At 52.9% G+C, this 18921-nt stretch overlaps 2 protein-coding genes across 2 annotated transcripts in view; one reads left to right on the top strand and one right to left on the bottom strand.

The window, feature by feature from the left end:
- Positions 1 to 18921, top strand: part of LOC134521844 (serine protease inhibitor Kazal-type 5-like) — a 99617-nt gene that overhangs the window by 29694 nt on the left and 51002 nt on the right. The gene's annotated exons all lie outside the window — the stretch shown is intronic.
- On the bottom strand, positions 13409 to 18550 carry SPINK1 (serine peptidase inhibitor Kazal type 1). Its single transcript, XM_063349493.1, has 4 exons — positions 18440 to 18550; positions 16926 to 16966; positions 16191 to 16303; positions 13409 to 13521 (listed from the first exon to the last, which is right to left on the bottom strand). Exons 1-4 carry the CDS (start codon positions 18492 to 18494, stop codon positions 13440 to 13442), a joined length of 291 nt encoding a protein of 96 aa, XP_063205563.1. The 5' UTR covers positions 18495 to 18550; the 3' UTR covers positions 13409 to 13439.

Genomic DNA, 18921 nt, shown 5'->3' with positions numbered 1-18921 from the left:
TTTACAAACAAATTTCTGGAGGAGAAAAGGAAGAGTCACCAAAATCAAAGCATTTCTATAGAAAAATTCAGTTTCACAAAACAGCCTTTCCTTGGAAAGCTGTGCAGCTGGGGAGTTCCTGGAAAGCGGTGCGTGATGCAGGCGGAGGGATGCTTGGAAGGAGGTGCTTTCATTGACGAGCGTCAGATGAACTGACATAAATCATGACCCTAAATTTTGCACTGCAAAAGCCCTCCCTGACCTTTTTGGAGATTCGGGGTACCTTTGAGCACCCAGGAGACTGCAAATAGCCAGAGACCGGCAGCAACCAGGAGACATGGGTTGGATGAGTTTTCAACCGCTGTTTAAATGTCACTTTGCCAACATCCTTTCGGACGCTTCGCTTCGTAGCTCAGATGCTGTCCCCGTGCAGGAAGGCTGGGGGCCTCTGGAGCTGCTCTCAGCAGGGTCTGCTGTTCCAGGCGATGTCTGTTTTGCCTGGCACCAGCCGAGCCTGTCTGATTATTCAGAGGAGAATTGGATGGCAGCGCCGAGCGATAGCTATTAAACCGGGCACCTGTGGATCCTGCCCAGTGTGTCTCTGTGCTACAAGCCTACGCAGGCTTCCACAGTGGCTAGTACCGGCAGGCAATATTGGTGTCATACCTCGGACTCGGACAACAACTATCGTCACACCCCACCCTCCTACCTCGGTGCGCTTTGCTGCCAGTGTTGTATTAGCAAAAGGGAGGGGGGACAAAAAAACCAAGCCAAACCAAACCCCCGTGTTTCCAGTGTACTGACAGTAACAGAGGTGTTTGGATGGCAGTTGTGACTGGTGTAATCTTGGTTGTTAGACAGCTTTAAGTGGGATTTAAAACAGTCAAAGATGCCAAAACAAATAGCAGCGAGATAGATGGTCTATCAGGCACAGCTGCTTTGAATCACTCGGTGCAGGAAGACTTTTACCTGGTTTGTGATGCACTGGCAGTGCTAAACGAGAGGAAAAAGGGGTATGGTCCTGGCGGGACATGCCGCCGAGGAAGGGACCAGCACCACATTTCAAGTATAGCCCCAGGCAAGGCTTTTAAAGCAGCTGTATCCACTCAGCGCTTCCTTGGCTGTTGGGCTTGGGCTTCACTCTGCTTGGTGTCCCGCACGGGGGGAAGGTTCATCTCCGTGCTCCGAGCCCGGTTCTCACCTGCCCATCCAGTGAGCTGGAGAAAGAAGAGCCCAGAGACTGGTCGTTACGCTTTTATCTTTGCTTGTCTGCGTGGTTGATTTTGATGTTTTTCCAGAGCAGGACCTTTGTCCTGACTTTCAGTGACTTTAATCCAAAGCTGGTGTAAATATCAATAAGGAAACAGGGAGGTACATTCACCCTTTGATCCCAGCCGAAGCTGCCAAGACCCCCAAGCTTCCAGGGGACCCGCTCCTTTCCAGTCGCTGCTATTTAAGGCTTGGGCCAGTGGAGCTGAGTTGCCATTCACACCTTGCAGGCGTGCGGATCTATCGTGCAAGGAGCTTTTATCAACAGCATTGTATTTCTCACTTAAAGTCCCCAAGTGAACCCCAGCGAGAGGACATGTGGCCATTGGGAGAGGGACCACAGCAAAGGAGACAGCCAGAGGCAGGTGACGTGTGGGAGGACACGTGGCCCGCCAAGGAAAGGACAAGGCTATCTCCTATTCCAGCCAAATGTGGCACATCTTCTTGCCTCTTCTGGGAACAGAAGCCCCTTTCCTACCTCCAGCAATGACCTTTGCACATGTGATGTTCCACAGAGAAAGCCGTAATTGCATAAACTAATGATTTGCAGAGCGTGAGCTTTCCCAAGGCTGTGTAAAAATGGCTGGTGTTTGTCAGCGACGGGGAGACGAGTTAAACAGAAGTTTCAGGGCCGGCTGGCTTACGTACATTTTGTTAAGCTAGTCTGCTGCTGGTAAAGCTCTAGTTGACCAAACTCTGCCCCGGGAGCCCTGGCTCTGCGAGGCGGCCACCTCCCCACAGCCATCGTTTGCCTCAACTTCCCCCAGTCTCCTGGAGGTGTTTTCTCTCCTACTCTCTTTTTTGCTAGTTTAGTTTCTGCCCATGTAATTACTTATTCACTTAATTCCTAAAGAGAAAAGAATCAAAACCAAGCGACTCGGATGGAAAGACAGACGAAGAGCTGCTTCTGTACTGGAGATCATCAGGAATTAATTTCTGACATCCTCGCCTTGGTGCAGTCCAGGCTTCATTAAAGCATTTGCAAAACTCCTCCTGGCAGTCACGCATGCAGCGGAATAATTTGCGTCTCCCTATAGATCGAGCCGGTATCTGCCTCTGGGTCTGGCTGGTCTCATTTAGGAAATGTTTGTGTTGCTTGCTGCCGCACGGAAGGGACTCTTTGTACTATCTTTTGCATAACAAAACGGCGTACGATTTCAGCAGGGCACAGAGCAGCAAACCGGCTGAGGAGGCGGCGAGTCCCTGCCGCGATTTGTTCAATAGACGGAGAAGCAGAGAGGGAAGATGACGGGACAGTGCTCGTGGCCATGAAAATAGGATCTGAGCCTGGCACCTGAGTCTCCAGCACAAAGTAAAAGATCTTGGTCGCGGAGCTAAATGGAGGGAGCCGGCCGTGAAGATGTCAACAGGCTGTGCATCCCCCCCCGGAGCGCCATCTCCCCTGCGCGCATGGTGCCGTGCTGTGATTACTGAAGGACACCCAGAGCCTTATGTGGTGTTTTCAGATCTCGATCAGCCAAGCAAACAAGCTGAAGTTACAGCGAAGTCGCTGTGACGGTCTGACCTGGGGAAAACGTGTCTCTGCAAGCGCCTGGTGCTGCCGGCCACGTGGGCTCCCCCGGGAAGCGGCCGGGCGGGAGCTACACCAACATGCGATTTAATTTTTTCACCAGAAAAGGGGGGGAGCCTGTTAGGCTGCAGCGAGACCGGCAAGATGAGCCAATAGTAAAATAAACACTTCCAGGAATTTAGCTCTTCGCCGTTTCTTGAATGGATAACGGGCACGCTGCAGGTCTCCTGGAAATCAGCCTGCGGTGGCTTTGGCGGGGTGGGCAATTACCTGCTGGAATTACACTGCAGGAAAACTTGTTCTAGCTTTGCTAAATACAGCAAACAATACTCAGGGGAGGACGCAAGTATCGTGGGATGGCGATGACGGACAACTGATCTAATATGCTGCTGGAAACTTCTGGTTTGGCCTGGGTGCGAGGTGTGGTGTTAACTCTTCCGGATCTCCGCTGGGAGAGCATGGGCTGCTTCCTCCAGCGTACATGGAGTCCCGGGGTATTAGACATGGCATTATTCTCACTTACATGCACATAATTATGTGTAGCAACTCCTTTTAAATAGTTCGAGGCAACGTAATGACTGTAATTAGGCTGCCACATACAACGTAAAAAGACAAAAATCCCCAGAACACAGGACGCGTTGAGCCAGGGCCTTATTAGTAAGAGAGTAAAGTTTAAAAATCTGAACATTTATTACGTGTTTTATGAAAACCAATGGCCTAGCACTGGCTGTGCCTTCCCCTGTGCTCTGACAGCCCCAGGTATGGCTGGCGGTGCAGAGGCGCTGGGGCTGCCACCGTCACCTCTGGCTCCGCAGTGATGCTGTGGTGACTGTGGGTCCCTGCGGTGACCGTGGGTCCCTGTGGTGAACCTGGCCTGGGTGGGCTCTCCTAAAAGCCAGACAACTCTTCTTCTTGAGCCTGAGGTTATTCTGCAGAGCAGGGTCACCACTTTGGCCAAAAAGAAGCATCAAGCAGCCTGTGCAGTGGCGTGGAAGCCCACGAAAGGGAAGAAAGCCGATGGCTCTTGCCCAAGCCAAGCCCAGCGTGTCGCTCTTCCCTCCCAGGGGTCACCACCCCAGCACTAATCCACGCGTGGCAGCCAACCCGGGCTTTAGCAAGCCGCGACCGCTGCGCTGGGTTCACGAGCGGGTTCCCATAGCGCTGCCCTCCCCGGGCAGCCTCTCCTTCTCCGCGCTTGCTGCCGCCTGACCTTCCCCAGTCACTCGTCCTCTGGGAGAGACTGATGGGTGCTTACCAGGAGCTTCGCTCCCCTTCCAGCTCCCAGGCCCGCAGAGGAAACACCAACACGAGCGAATCTTTAAGTAAACAGCCAGGCACTGGAGGGAGGGGAAGGACAGAAACTCTGAATAATGACTGAAATGTCAGACATTTATTATTAAGTCGGTCCTGATGTTGACAGCTGAGCCCATTAAAAGCATTCTTGATCAAAAAAGCCAAAGGCAAACCTGATTCCTAAATATCCCAGTTGTTCTTTTTGTCCTAGTTTGTAAAGTCGTAAGAAGGAAATAATACTTTAGAAAATGTTTGCAGACACAAGAAATGCAGGCTTTCATCACGGCTGGTGACTTCACGGATCTGCAGGGGGCAAGGCAAGCAATTAAAGAGCAGGCGGGCAAACAAATTCTCACATCTCTTTTGCAGAGATACTGTCAGTCGTAGAGGTCGAACCGTACGTTTTTGGGGCTGGAAGAGCAAAAAGTCACCAGGTCTCAGCGTGCAGCTTTGAGGAGCTCTGAAGGCTTCCAGGATGTTAAAGGAGTAGTTGTGAGCGAGGCTGAGGTCTGACAGACTTTGCTGGGAGCTATAAAGGTGAAATGATGGGTGCTGCGTGGTGTGTCGGTGAAGGAGAAGTGCCAAAGGACCGCTCCGAATAACGCGTGGTCTTTGCATGTCAAAGTCTCCTATGAAAAGCCTGGTGGAAAAGGCTCGATGGAGCCTACCCTAAGCATCAGCCACAGCTTTCAGGTTTGGATTAGGGTAAGAATAGAGGACAGCGGTAGGAACAGGGAGAAGGAGAGAAAATCTGACCTGGTAGGAGAGATGGGAAGAAAGAAAATTGTTTACTGAAGATTGAAGCAAAACAGGATAAGTGTGAAGCTCTTCAAATGTGTAAAAAGCTACTGAAAAGAGGAAGAAAATGCCTTTTTTTTTTTTTTCTTTTTTTTTTTTTCTCCTCTTCTCTGTCTCTCATGGCCAGGAGAAGATAAGCGTAAGCCAAACCAGAAAGACACAGATGCTGGGAAATGGTTTCTTGGGAAAGTTGTAAAAGTTCCATTACTGGAAGCCTTCGAAAAGGAACTGGAATAACACCTGATACAGCTGGTTATGCTTTGAGCTCCTTAGGCTTCTTCAAGCTTTATTTTTTATGAATGCATTAATTTGTGGTTATTACCAAGATGTTAGAGAGACGGCACAGCTGTTGATGGCAACTTGGAAGGATTCAATTCCAGAGCTGTGGAGTCGGACACTGCCAGAACTGGCTCCGAGGGCAAAGTCTTGAGCCGAGACCACAGACCTTGGTGGGTGGGTGTTGAGTAGAAAATGGAAGCCGTGAACAAAGAAAAGCATCTATTGGTATTTAATTAGGTTCCTTATAAATGAGCGAGAGCACAGCAGACACTTCACTGGTTTCCCCATGGCGGGGCACAGGCAGATGTTGCTGACTCACGGGTTCAGGAAGGGTGATGGAGGGTGACTGAGGCCTCCAGCCCAGCTGACGTGATCCAACTGTCTCTGGGGACAGTTGAGCTCCTCTGTATCCAGCCATGCAGATGGGGATGTGACCTCCTCTCCAGGGAGCAGCTCCCTGCCAGATAACTCCTGCCTGGCTCTGCTGATGGAGATGTCTTCCCCCTGAGTCCTTGGCCAGGACCTTGAACCGAGGCTGCGCAGGGGGTCGCCAGGCCCGCAAATCCACCAGCAGAACTACCCAAACAGCCTGATTTTGAGGTCAGATGGGGAGAACTGGGGGGATACGAGTGGATGGCAGTCCCTTGCGCGGCAGTTCATATCTCCACACACCTCTCATGTTCATGGTGCCCCTGGGAACTGCACAACTATGTTTTCCTGATGAAGGACATATTGTGCTGGAAGTGCAGTGCTTGGCTAGATGGACCTTTGGGGCCAGAACAGCCATTCCTATGTACTCATTTAAATTTCATTGATTTTTCTAAAGAATTATTTCTCCCTTGATGGTCTGGAAATAAAGCCTCTTGCCCTGACTGGCGCAAAAACCTCATGGTTTCTATCTATCGACAGGCGGTTTTCACACTCTGCCTCAACATGGGCAAGCTATTCTTCAACACGCTCGATCGGAGAAAGAGAAAATTACATTTATGCACCTCCTGCTGGTTCGCCATTTCATTTCCCCTCCTGGCTTTCCAGGGGCAGGTGTTCATGCAAGATCCCACCTACAGGCTGGCCAGTGAGTTACCCGGCATCAGGTTTTCACGGGAATGTCTCCTCCTGATGTGGGCAATGCCCAATCAGGCGTATTGCCAGGCTACAAGTTTGTGGTGATATTTTCAGTTTTCCTCTGAGGTCCCTATATTTTTAGTTTTCCTCTGAGGTCCCTTTTTGTCTCTAGCCTTATCTTGGCTGAAGCAAAACAGCTTGCGTGGCTACTCTTTGTGCCCCAGACTGATTTCTGCCTTATTTCTCAGGGTGCAGCCAAATGCGTGCAGAGCGAGTGAGGACATGGAGTCGCGCTGACCCTTTTGTGCAGAGCACGCGTGTCAGGCTGGTCACCTGGAGTCAAGGTCTTGCTTGAAGGGTTTCCCAAACTCAAATGCTTTGAATAGCAGCAGCAGAGAGGTGGTGTGGAAGCTGGTATGGTGACCCCACAGGTGTATGACAGCAGGTTGACTGGGCTACCTAAGGATAATGCCAAAAAGGTGCTATTTTCCAGCTTCCGCTTTGGTTAGGACCTTTTTGGCCATTACGTATATATTAGATGCGATTATATATACAGGTCAGGACTTTGGATGAGGAAGCCTTCACAGGTTTCAGAATTGTAACCACACTGTCTCCAGCTGCGATCCTTGAAGACCTGGATCTGGAGCTCGTTTCCTTTGTTTGCATTTCAGTGGGTCACCCCGGCAGTGTTTTCCAGGAACAAGTAAGACTTACGGACTTAGATTAGCCTCAAGACCCCGAAGGTGATGCACTGTGCCACTTGTGGAGGCTTTACATACCACTGCCCCATTAACAGGAATTTGTTTGCATGGGAAAGCGCTTCTGTTGTTGGTCTGGTTACTGGGGGTGACCTTGCTCTCATGAGCCTTATTTCTGAGAGTGGCAGTTCAGCTATGCAACTCTAAATATATGTTTCCTGGTCCAGATGTCCTATTTAGGCCAAAGCCCACACTTGACCTGTAAGAGAGTTGGAAAAACACGACCCTGCCTTTGCAGTCAATGAGCTCCCTCCAAGGCAGGAATTATCTTTAAAAGGACCTGGATTGGGATAGGGAACACGTGTCAGAGCTGGAACCAGAAGGTGCTTGTCTGCCCTGGTGCCTATAGAGGTGAATGAACTTTTCTTAATTGCTTTTTGGGAAGTTAATTGTAACCAGATAGCTGCTTTCCTTTGCCAAGAACTTGGGGATATTTGTGGCTCTGAAGTAAGAAGGAACAGCAGAAACAATGGGGCGCTCGTTATGAGGCAACCAGCCTATGCTTAATCTTTCAAGCAGTTTTTCCAGAGAAAGACCATGAATTCTGTCTTAGTTTTTTTGCTGTGCTCATCTCTCTTGCACTGTCAAGCAAACTGGGAAGCACAGGTGTGTTAGTGACTCTTTCTGAGCACCAAAATTAGAAGCTCTTGTTGAATTGGGTGGCTGAGCTCAGGGCACTGGGGCGGTCGGTGGCCAGGGAAGGGTTGGAGGGCAGAAACGCGGGGCTCTGTCCCAGGCTGTTTTCACTTGGTTTATTTAAGACACCATAACCTGGTCTGTACGTTTCCGGACAGGGTGGACGTGCGTGCTGTCCCCTAAAACATCCTATCCACAATGGCAGGGCAAGACCTACGCTCGGGTCCTGCCCTGCACTTCCTCCGCTCAGGTTCTGCTGCCAGTCGTAGGAGAGGAGCCAGCCATGCCTTGCCTACTGCTTCGCTCCTGCCTCACATCCTTCTTCCCCACCGTGTTTCAGCCCCTGATGGGCCCAACTTGAGGCATCCTGGCTTTTGCTTTCAGGACTTGGCATCCTGCCGCTGGAGTTAAACACCGTCTGTGCCCGTGAGGACACTGGTGGGGCACACAGTGCCCCAGAGCGTGCTGTAGGGTGCACAGGGAAGGCTGCAGTTTCCTTTCCCCCGTATGGATGCTGAGTTCGGGAAAGAGGGCTGCCAGGGGGTGTGTGATTAATGCATCAGATCTTGGTCCCTGGGAGTGATGCCACCTGCAAGCTGGATACTTGCACTGACCTAAAGTCTTTGTGGCTTCAAGCCACATTAGCACCATCTGCCAGCAAAGGAGAGCTTCCCAGCACCCTGCGAAGCAGAGGTGGGGCTGGATCTTCACCTGGTTTCATGCCAGAGTGTGCTGGGAAGGACCTGACCTCCTCCCCGAGGCCAGCAGCCCCAGTGATTTTCCATTTGTGGCATTCTTCTGCAACTGGCCAAGCACTCAACGTTTTTAAAAGAGCCCACGGAGCCGTGCTGGAAGAGCAGGTGGTTCTTCTGGCATAGGTGAAGGGCAGGACCTCTGCCTGGGGCCTTCCCCGGAGCCGTGCTGCTTAGCTGGAAGGCACTTCTCAGCATCGAATCCACCCGCGGTGCCCAGGCCGACTGCAGCGCCGGGAAGCCTCCGACAGTGCGCAGAGCACGAGGAATCCAGCTTCACGCGCCGGCACCACGCGGAGCTGGCTCTTCCAGCCCCTCCTGTCCCTTGCTGTAAGTGAAGTGTTGCCTGATGCAGGATGAAGGCCAGAAAACTAGTGTAGAAACATTGGCAGGGCTGCCTCGCTGGCTGCAGAGCACTTTGGATGCTCCCGATTCCCTGGAAGCTTTCAGTCTTTTGATAGAGAGAAATGCAAACTATTACTGTCATTTGACTTGTCTGTAACAGTTCAGAGACATTAGAAAGCAAAAGCTGAGATCCTGCTTCAAATTTGCAGCCCCGGTCGTGGCTGTTTGCTCCGTGGCTGTGGTTATCATGGTGCTTTCAGCCTGCCAGTGAGAAGCGTCCACTCTCTTATTCAGCGATGATCCTGCTACAGCTCCAGTAAGCCCTATGGAGAGTCTGTATCGGCACAGAGCCGCTTCCAGCTCATTCCCACACATTTGCCAAGGACAGCTTTTCCCCTAGGTAGCCTGAGCTGCGGTTTAGATGAAAGGAAATCTGCAGTTTAAAAGCATCCTTCCATTTCAGCGAGACTTCTGCTTTGCGGAGAGTTCACGCTGTCATTTCCTACTCGGGTGGGACCCGTTGGCATCTCCGTCTCCGGCCTCAAGCCTGGCAGCGTAACCCTCTAACACAGCCCTGCTGCTGCGCTGGGCCGGGCAGCCGTCCCTCCTCCCCCGTGATAAAACCCTTTGCGTTTGCTGGCACTCCTGACATCTCTCCTTGAGGCTGTCGCAACAGCAGCAGCTGAGGCGGTTACGTGGCTCTGGCGTGCCGGCCTGGCCCGTAAAGGAGGGCAGGATCCAGACCCCTGCTCTGGGCACGGGGACTTCGCTCTCCGCGCCCTCTGCAAAAGGCCGGATCCAGGGGATGGCACATGGCGGCATCAGACAGACGCCTTCACTGGCAGCAGGCGGGTTCCCATGGGGTGTCTCTGCCAACCCGGCGAACTGGGCTTAATTCAGCACCCCCGCCCCCCCCCCAAAAAAAAAAAAAGTCTCCTGGAACTGAACAGACCCCACGGAAAGTGCCCTCCGATCCGACAGCTGCAGCAAATCTGAGGAAGGCTCTGCTTATTTCCAGACTAGAAAAACAAATCTGACGTTGAAAGTGCGGCTAAAATAGAAGCCGCCTTAGCAGAGAAAGGCCGGGGAAGGCTGCGGTGGGCAAAGGCGGTGCCAATGCTGCCCCTTCCAAACAGGTCTGAAAGCAGGAACATTTTGAAGCTACCAAAAATCCAGAGGCGCTTCGCCGCCGCGGCCTTGCACTAAAGTCCCCCAGTCCAGTTCTAATCCTGACTTTTCAGCTTGCTGTCATGACATTATGAAGTTAAATGCCACCATCGATGGAAATAGATATTCCCTCCCAGACGGGAGCTTCAGTAAAGTGTTCCAGGAAGGGGAAGTGCTTCCCCGGCTGAATTTTACTAGAATTTTTATTGGCAGAAAAGTCTCGGTTTTAAAGAAACATGGTTTTCTGATCAGAAAATGCTCTCTCCCGGGCCATCTGTCCTCAGCTGTCTGGTTTTTATCACTCTTGTGACATTCTTGAGGCTTGGCAGTACCCAGGGCTGCTTTGGAGGCAGTGAGCAGGATGCGGCCCGGCTTTGAAAAGCTTCCACCCGAACAGCAAATCCTGGCAAAGGAGCACGGGAGAGATGCCCCCGGACGGCAGGAGGAGGGAGAGGAGGGGAGGCGTCGCCAGCTGCAAACCGCCTGCTCCTCCCGTGGATGTGCCGGTGCTCCCCGGGTCTGGGGGCTGGCACGGGGCTGGGCCCTGCGGGTGTCTTGCTCTCTGCAGAGCCCTGTTATTTTTGCGGTTTTCCCCTTTGCCATTCAAACGCTTGTTATTCTGAGCAGTGCAGCGGCAGGGTAGGTGCCGCACTGCTCCGCGCCCGTGCTTTCCCTGGGAATAAGTGTTGAGCCGCCCCCAAGCTGTACCATCCTCCAGGCACCATACTCCTCGCCCACCGTGTGCCTGCGTGCTCCTGGCCTTTCCCGCCGCCCTGGCTGAGCCCTCTGGGAGCCGCCAGAAGGGAAGGAGGAGGCTGATGGCCGAGCCCTTCCTGTGTTTTGGCCAGCCCTGTTTTTCCCCAATTGCATCACTTAAAATGTGTTCGGGGCTCTCCCAAACACCCTCTGCCAGCAGCGCTGCCCCTGGAAGGCAGCCTGAAAGGCTGCAGCTCTTCAGACAGACAAAGAAAAGAGGAATCGAAGCCATTACCCTTCCTCCCGTCACTCTCCCTTTTGCTCTCTCCCCTGTCCCTGCCAGCTTGCCGGCACTGGGAACAGCATCACGGAGACATGGAGAGGCAAGCTGGGGTCTCAGAAAAGTCACGCTGGCTGCCGGCAGGACGGCTCCAGGCTCTGCTGGCGAGCGGACGGTGCAGGAGCAGCTGAGATGAAGCTCTTCCCTCCTCAGCTTCAGGGAAGAATCTTTACAGGGGCAGAAGACTGTATTTTGGGCATAAGTCTCCTATAAATAAAATGAAACCCAGTCTAGGAGGTCAGTAAAACACCTTTGCGCCTGCTAAAGCTTCCTCAGATTTACAGTTGTTCAAACCAAAACTGGACTATGGACAGGAACTGTGCCCTCCTGCAAACTTGCCGCTGGTTCTGCGTAATGTGTCCCCGCTGCTCAGTACCTACGGGGTGGCTCTTGACCTGCTGCCTCCCGTCATCTCAAGCCTGACATGGACCTTGCTGCGGAACGGATGTGGCTGACATTTAGCAGGAATGGTAGTTCTCGTCAGAAGAGTGCCTGGGGAGATGCAGCCCGCGCTCAACCATCCAGCTGATGCGACCTGCTGTTTTGCAAGCTCGGTCAGCACCTCACTTCATCAAAGAAACGCTCTTGGCTAATACTGGGTGATGTTTCCTAGAAATGGCATGGGCAGGAAAGATGTTTTGCTTGGCATAAGCTGGCCTCAGCGCAACCTCTCCAGTGTTCTTCTGGGTGGAAGAAACCAACTTGGATGAGTTTGGAGCTAAGCTGGGTTTAGCCACGCCACGAAGTCCAAGAGTGAATGGTGTGAGGAGGCTCAGCCTCCCCTCCTGCCAGCCCCACTCACCCCAGGTAACAGCTACGCTCTGTTTCTCGTGATGCAGCAGAATCAGAAATATCCCAGCCGCGAGAGGCATACTCCCAGGATCGCCTTTGTGCCACTATGTTGAGGCAATTTCCAGTCCCAAGCCTATTTGGGGCTACCACCTTTGGTGCATTAATTTTACATATGAGCAAAGTGAGTCGTTTTTCATCTCTACCTCGACCGCAGATGGACTTGTTGGCAGATCTGGGAGGAGGAGCCTGTGCTGCCCCCCCCTCCCAGCTGCATCTGGTCGCATTTGAAATTTCAAGCAAGCGCTAGAGCTTTCTCTCAGCTTGATCGTGCTTTTTTGTGTGTGTGTGTTTCAGCCACTTCTTCAAGGAACATAAAGAGAACTCAGACACCTCTTTCTAACAAAGGGAAGTTCAGGATTTGCTAAGAGCGAAGCATTTGGTTTGCCCCAAACTACAAATAGCCGTTTACTCAAGGGCTATAACTCCTGGGGAACCCCAAGAGGGTTCAACCCCTGGCCCCCACCGCCCTGTCCCAGGCTGGTTTGGGTCGACTCGTTGCAGTCCTTCGGCACGAGCCGCGGAGTGCCCGGCTCCTGGGGGAACGGCCGGCAGGGCTGTGCCGGTGCCGGTGCCGGGCACACACGTCCCTCCCGCACAGGACCCGCGGGCGGACCCGCTGGGGCCACTCGTGTCCTCGCAGCCCCCGGGACGGACGGCGAGGTCCCTGCGGACCTGCCCGCGGGCTCCCCGGGGAGGTGACGGACAGGGATGGGGGGAGGCCGAGCGCCCGGGGGCCACCCCTCCTCGGCGGCTTCCAGCCCCGTGGCGGGGCTGGGAAGGGCAGCGCCCGCATCGCGCTGCCCCCCGGGCCGCCCCGCCGCCAGCTGCGGCATCCAGCTGCGGCATCCAGCTGCGGGCTCGGCTCCGGCATCGGCACCGGCTCCGGCGGAGCAACAGCGGCCTCCAGTGCCGAAACCTCCTCCCTTTCTCCAGCCGGGGACCCGCACCCTGCGTCCCGCTGCGCCGCGTCACCCCCCCCCCCCCTCCCCGCAACGCCGCCCCCGCCAGCCCGCAGCCCTGGGGCCCGGGCGTGGGGTGCCAGCAGCAAAGCTCAACAAGGCCACTAGATTTAAACAACAACAAAAAAAATGAAAATAAATTTTTGCCTCGAAAAAGGGAGCCTTTTTGGTTTTCCGAGGCGCTGGGTAGCTGTGACCTGCAGGAGGCTGGTGGCTGTCGGGGCACAGGGACAGCGGGATGGGGCCCTGGCACATGGATAAGGCTGGAGACAGGTCAGCATGGAGATAACTCGTTGGACTCTTCCTCCTGGCAAAGGCCCTGGAGTAAGGGCTTTAATGCCCTGCATTTAACAAAATTGCGAGTCACGAGAAGGCTAAAATCTCCTGTGTATGGGATGCTGGAAGTTTAGGAAAGGAAAACAAAATTCTTGTTGCAAAAAAAGAGCTTCCTTGTTATGCCAGAGCCTGGCTTTTTCCTTGGGCACGTCCTAGCCTTGTCCTTGGGGCTTTGTCGGTAATTTGCTCGCAGCTATTTATGGACATTACCAAAACAAACCATATTTTTCAGGAAGGTATTTTAAATGTCAGGGAAAGGGGGCTGCTGTGTGTGTGTGTGTGTAAGAAATCCCAGTGCGAGACATGGCAATGCTTCCATTTTATTGGGAGTTTGTATAGGTGAGGGACAGCTTTGTGCTCTCTTCTCCGGAACCGTTGCGCCTTTTAGTTTCCAGCGGAGTTGGAGCGTGGAGAGGGCTTTTGGCACATTCCCCTGTTCTTTATACGCACGTTAGTGTTTCTTTGCCTGGAAGAGAGGTTAAAAATGCTAGAGGATGCCTTCAGGTCCCTGATACACAGAAGAGCCTGGCTCAGAGGACAAAGAAAGAAAGAAAGAAAGGAAAATACTGCTTAAATCATCATTTAAGTGTTATTCACAGTAAGTAAGGCCACATACTCTTGACAGGGAGTTCAGGGTTACCATGGACATGTGTTAATTAATTCCGGTAAGCTCAAGAGCTGGTGCTTCCTGACACCTCCTGGCAGAATAATTCACCCCTGTGCTGTAGGACAGCACTAAGACACCGCTAATGCCTGTCTGGCTGCAGACGATAAAGGTTATGACTTTGTTTTGCAGGTTTTTACAGACAAATGCCTGCCATTGTGTCTCGCTTGGGCTTGGGCCTGCTCCCAGCCTCCCCTCCTGATTGCTTCTGCAGCAAAAGCAGGGAAAATATTAAAAAGGCACCTGCAAAAAATTATTGTTACTATTTTTTGCCCAGTAGTGGACGTAATTACTCTGAATTATTCCATTTTCACGTGGAATCATGATGTTCTCCTCTTTGGAAAGACAAACCCATTTCTCAGGTGCGTAGAGAAATGCTGGTAAAATGATTTTCATGCTGTTTTGTGTTTTGCAAAAAGCATTTTGCACGCTGGTCACAGTGAAGTGACCAAAGGCGACAAGTGAGACACCGCTGCCGCAGGGACCCGCCAGATGCTCTCGCAGTAGTTATTCCCAGACTCCTTGCAGGCCTCCAGCTCTTGTCAGCCTGGCTGAACACACACAAAACTGCAAATGACACTTCATCTTGCCTCGCGGCTACCTGACTTTTCCCCACGGACCGGAGCTTTATAGATGAGGACACTCCGTTTATCTGCCCCCTGAGACATTTGGCACCAGGCAGCTTCGAAGTCCTGGTGGTTGCGCCAGATCACCCTGACCAGGAGACCATGTGGCTGTTGTTCCTCACCCCAAAACTTCTTCACTTGGGGACGTTACGGGGGAGCTGCCAGGCTCAGGGCTCTGACCTGCAGGAGCAAGCGCACTTCCAGTTGCAGCTGCTGAGAGCGTGCACAAACATGAGTTTGAAGAAGTGCAGGGACACAGAGCCTGTCAACGCAAGGCGGGTGCCAGCACCAGCTTCTCATCCGTCTCTTCCCTCCTCTGACTCCTGGCTGGCTCTGGATACACCACCGGCTGAGTCTTTTTCTTTTTTGTACCCCAAACTTTCCCTCTTGTGACCACTGACGTCTCCCATCCCCTCCAAAGCCGTGCTCCTCACGGGGGGTCTGTAGCTTGATGCTGCTTTGCTCCCTGCGTAGCTGGCTTTGAAGCCTTCCTCGCTCTCTTTACCCTGCTCTTGGTTCATGGCCAAAGCCCTAACGATGTTGTGTCTGACGAACCTCCCACCCCCATCTGTTGCGCAACACAGCTGACAGCTGGTGCTGGGCTGCTGGCGTCCAGCATGGTCATTACCGCCCTGCCATGCCGCGCCGGGTCATTAACCGTGGCGCCTTCGTTCAGGAGATCCCACTCAGCGTGTCTCTGCCCGACTGCATCGTCTTCAGCCTTAAAAAGTAAAACTAGCGTTTGAGCAGGCCAGGAGCAGAAAATGGGGCAGCAGCCTGGGTTAATGCGGGGACAGCCAGACCAACCATTCTTATCCAGGCTCTTTTTCCCGGTGATTGGGACTCTGTCCCTTGTTGCTGCAGAGTTAGCTGGGAAGCAATGCTCCAAAAAGCAGAATTTGGCTCCACAAGCCCATTCATCCAGGGATGGAAAAGCTGGAATTCGAGCTTTTGTGGGAGATGGATCTCTGCTGATGGCGGATGGGTGTATGAGCCCGATCACCAAAACTCCCTGCCTCCACCAGGGAAAGTCCAGGGTGAAGCTCCCTTAGCCCCACGGACTGGGGCATCTGCCTACAGATAACACTTAATCTTCCCAACAGAGATTTTCGAACGACCTAATGGCATTGAGTTGGAAGCAATTCCTTCACTTTTCTGACACAGAGCGCTCCAATGTATAAACATACTCAAAATTACCTCGGGCCCAAGCCAGATGAAATGAATCAAGTCTTGCCAGAGACGTCTCTAGCGTTTGGACCTGGCCTCCTGCTAAGACAGTGCAATCTGGCACCAGCACAGATTGAATATAAGGCTCGTTCTTAAAAATGCCCAGAGCAAATTTTATCCTTTCATATGCGGAGAAGACAAAGCAGAGCTCAGCTACAAATTGCTGGGGTGCAAAAACATAGCTTTCCCTCAGCCACCACACATCTGAGGTCACCTGGAAAAATATTTTTTTCTGCCTGCCCTGCTAGATCCGGGCAGGCTTTGAGGGCTCTGCCGTTTGTCCGCGTTCCTGGACGCCCGCCAGCACAGTCCGAGCAGTCGCTGCAGCTTGGCAGCTGCGGGGCTGGGCAGATTGTGGCCGCGGCCGTCCCAGCCCGGGGGCAGCTGGTGTGCCGGGAGCCGCACGCATCGGACCCGTTTGGCAGACGGAGGCCACGTGCTCCCAGCAGCGGGTGCAGCATCTGCACGGGAGGCCAGATTCCTGCCAGATGTGCCGGGCTCCCTGCCCGCGCAGCAGCCAGCTGCATGCAAGCAGCTTTCTTTCTAGGAAACCCCCGACATATGTAGTAGCCCTCGTCTGCGTGACACTTAAGACTTGCAGGAGGTCGGGATACTCACAGGTTCTGAAGGCACAGCAGACACTCGTTGCCGTACAGGAGGTTGTCCGTGCCACAGACGGGGTCAAAGATCTTGGTACAACCTTTTCCTAGGTTATAATTGCCACAGGCTGGCTGGAGACACAAAAGGGTAATGCTGAAAATATTAAACGTGCTTCCAGTTTACCAAAGAAGCTTTGCGTTCACAGGGAGGTGCGTGTTTTGTGTATCTTGATAGCCCGTCCCAGCTCGCTCAGAGCTCTGCTATGACCTCTCGGAAGCACTGGGACTGCCTGTCACCATGCTGTCCCTTGGCCAGCTGAACCCCACCCGGCACCGCTGCACACCCTTAGGAGTGACAACATCGAGCAAGTAAAGCTCCATGGGCAGTGCCTGATCCTGTTCTTCCCAGCTTTTATTTTTATGCCGCAATAATACCTGCCCTCATGCTTGCAAGTCAAAGAGTAATGGGAGCTCTGATATTCTTTGCAAGTAATAGCAACATTCAGCTCTTAATTAACAGTTTTCCACCACTGGGTGTGGGGAAACGCAGTGGGCAACCAGTACCATCACTGGGATTTTGCTGTGGCACAGCAGGTGGAAGGAGGTTCCCAGGCACTGGCATCTTTGGGCTGCCAACCCAGCAGCTCGCTATACTTCACTGTGTTTAGCACCGCTGGCTGCCCAGCGTGTGGGTTAGTGCTGTCTCACCAAAGCTGGGCACACGCTTGTCCTACATAAAAATAGGAGCCTTCACCTCTGTTCCTCTGCCAGCAGCTCCATCCATCTCAGCGTTTCCTAGAGAAAAGGTGGAGAGAGAGAAAGACGCCTTAGCACCCTTCACTCGGGCTGGTTTCAAGGGGGACCTGCTAAAGATGCTTTAGCCGGAGGGCTGTACATCTTCACTCAGACACCTTTGTCCCAGCAAACAATTTCTTTCCTTGGATCTTCCCCGTTTTGCAGCCAGGTCCCTCCCCACTACATCTGTCTCTCTCCCCTGGCAGAAACACCATGATGGTGCAAAGCCCTGTAAAGGTCAGATGCACTTCTAGTGGCTTTCCCTGCCAGCTGCCAGGGAGCAAAGGCGGCTCTCGTTATCTCTTATCACTCGTTCATGGGTAACTGAGAAACTCCTGCTGATGCTGGGCCGGTGCTGGAGTAAATCCAGGGTGATTTTTTCTGGTGTCGGTGGGTTTGTACCACAAGAAAGCAGAGCAAGAGACAAGATGCTGAAGATCTCTGCTAGAAGGAGAAATGGGTGGACCCACACCAAAGCAGGTGGGAGCAAGCTGTGACTTTGGTGGGCTTCTCCATGAAGAAGCTGGCCCTGAGCTGACAGCTGGGATCACATGGGTGGAACATGCGGTGCGTGTGTTTTGAAAAACAATTTGGATTTGTTCGGCAAAAGACAGTACTGAGAAGAAGACCTTGGGTTGCTTATAGATTGAGAAGCCACCTGCGTGGAGGATTTAGGCTACAACTAGGTTAACAGCGTGGCCCGATAGCAGTGGGTCTGTAGAGTGAGATGTTTTGGTGCTGAGGACCTGATAGCTGCACAGCTTAGGGTTTCAGAGATTTTACTTTGGAGGAGCACCGGTCCCGACCCAGGAGCTCTAGCTCACTACACGCTCGGCTCATCTGAAACGAGTCCAGATTTTGTGCTCAGACAGCTCTGCAACGGCAACCGCCGCGCAGTAAATAGGATGACGAGGACTTGTTTCAGAAGCACCCTCCTGTTCTGAATGAACCCATGAATGCAGACGTCCCTGGTGAGCAGGACCCGAAGAGCAGCAACAGCTCATGTTCTCATCCCTCTGTAACATATGGGATTTTGAAAACACAGTTGGCTTAAACACTGACTTTGGTAGTGAGAGCTGCATTTTCCCTTGTATATATACGTTTTCTGTCTTCTTGGCTTTGCTTTCTTAAAACCAAAATAGCACCTATTCACTCGAAAGGAATCACACTGTCCTAGAAATCACCATCTCCAGGCTCGATCCTGGCCCTGAAGGGAGAGTGTCAGCCCAGCAGGTCTGCTCGTTTTTGGGAGCAGGTGCCAGGCACCCTTTTCAAGCCTTTCCTTTAGGTTTGCTCACAGACCACTGGTATCACGCACATTGGCCATCGCAGCATTCTCCTGTATTCCCCGCCCGGGGCCGGAGCAAGGTCCCAGCACCAGGTGGCTTGTTCCCAGGCTCACCTTCCCACGCAACAGACCTGGGAGCTTTAGCCAGGAGACGAAATGGATCCTAAGGAAAATGTTGCACTCACCTTGGTAGCAGCAGAGTGCCAGGGAGAGGAGCAGGAAAACACCGGTTGCCTTCATGGCCAAGGCGATGCTTTACTGGGGGCAGCAAAGTGGAAATGGGACGCTTCTCAGGCTTTCAGAGGTCCTGTCTCCGGCAGTCTGTGCTGGGATCTTTATACCTTTCCCCACCTCTGGCACCACCCAGCACGGCCAGCTCCACCCCGTAGTCTTGTGATGACAATATTCAAAGTACCGGGATAACACCAGGTGGCAAATGGCTCATTGGTGCGCGCAAGGATGAAAGCCTCTCCGAAGCCAATGGCCACAACGATCCTTGTCGCTGGCAAGGACTGGAGCCGCATCTCAGGTGTGGGAGACAGCCTTGGGTCTGCACGGCAGGCTGGGAAAAAGTGACTTCGTACAAGAAGCAGATTGCAGAAACGGGCAGGACGGCAAGAGAAATACATGTGTTAGCACGAGCAGTGTGGCTTTGATTAATGACGCT

The sequence above is a fragment of the Chroicocephalus ridibundus genome, chromosome 11 (assembly GCF_963924245.1).
Source record: "Chroicocephalus ridibundus chromosome 11, bChrRid1.1, whole genome shotgun sequence".
Classification (NCBI taxonomy): domain Eukaryota; kingdom Metazoa; phylum Chordata; class Aves; order Charadriiformes; family Laridae; genus Chroicocephalus; species Chroicocephalus ridibundus.
This window is presented reverse-complemented; position numbering and strand designations above follow the sequence as displayed.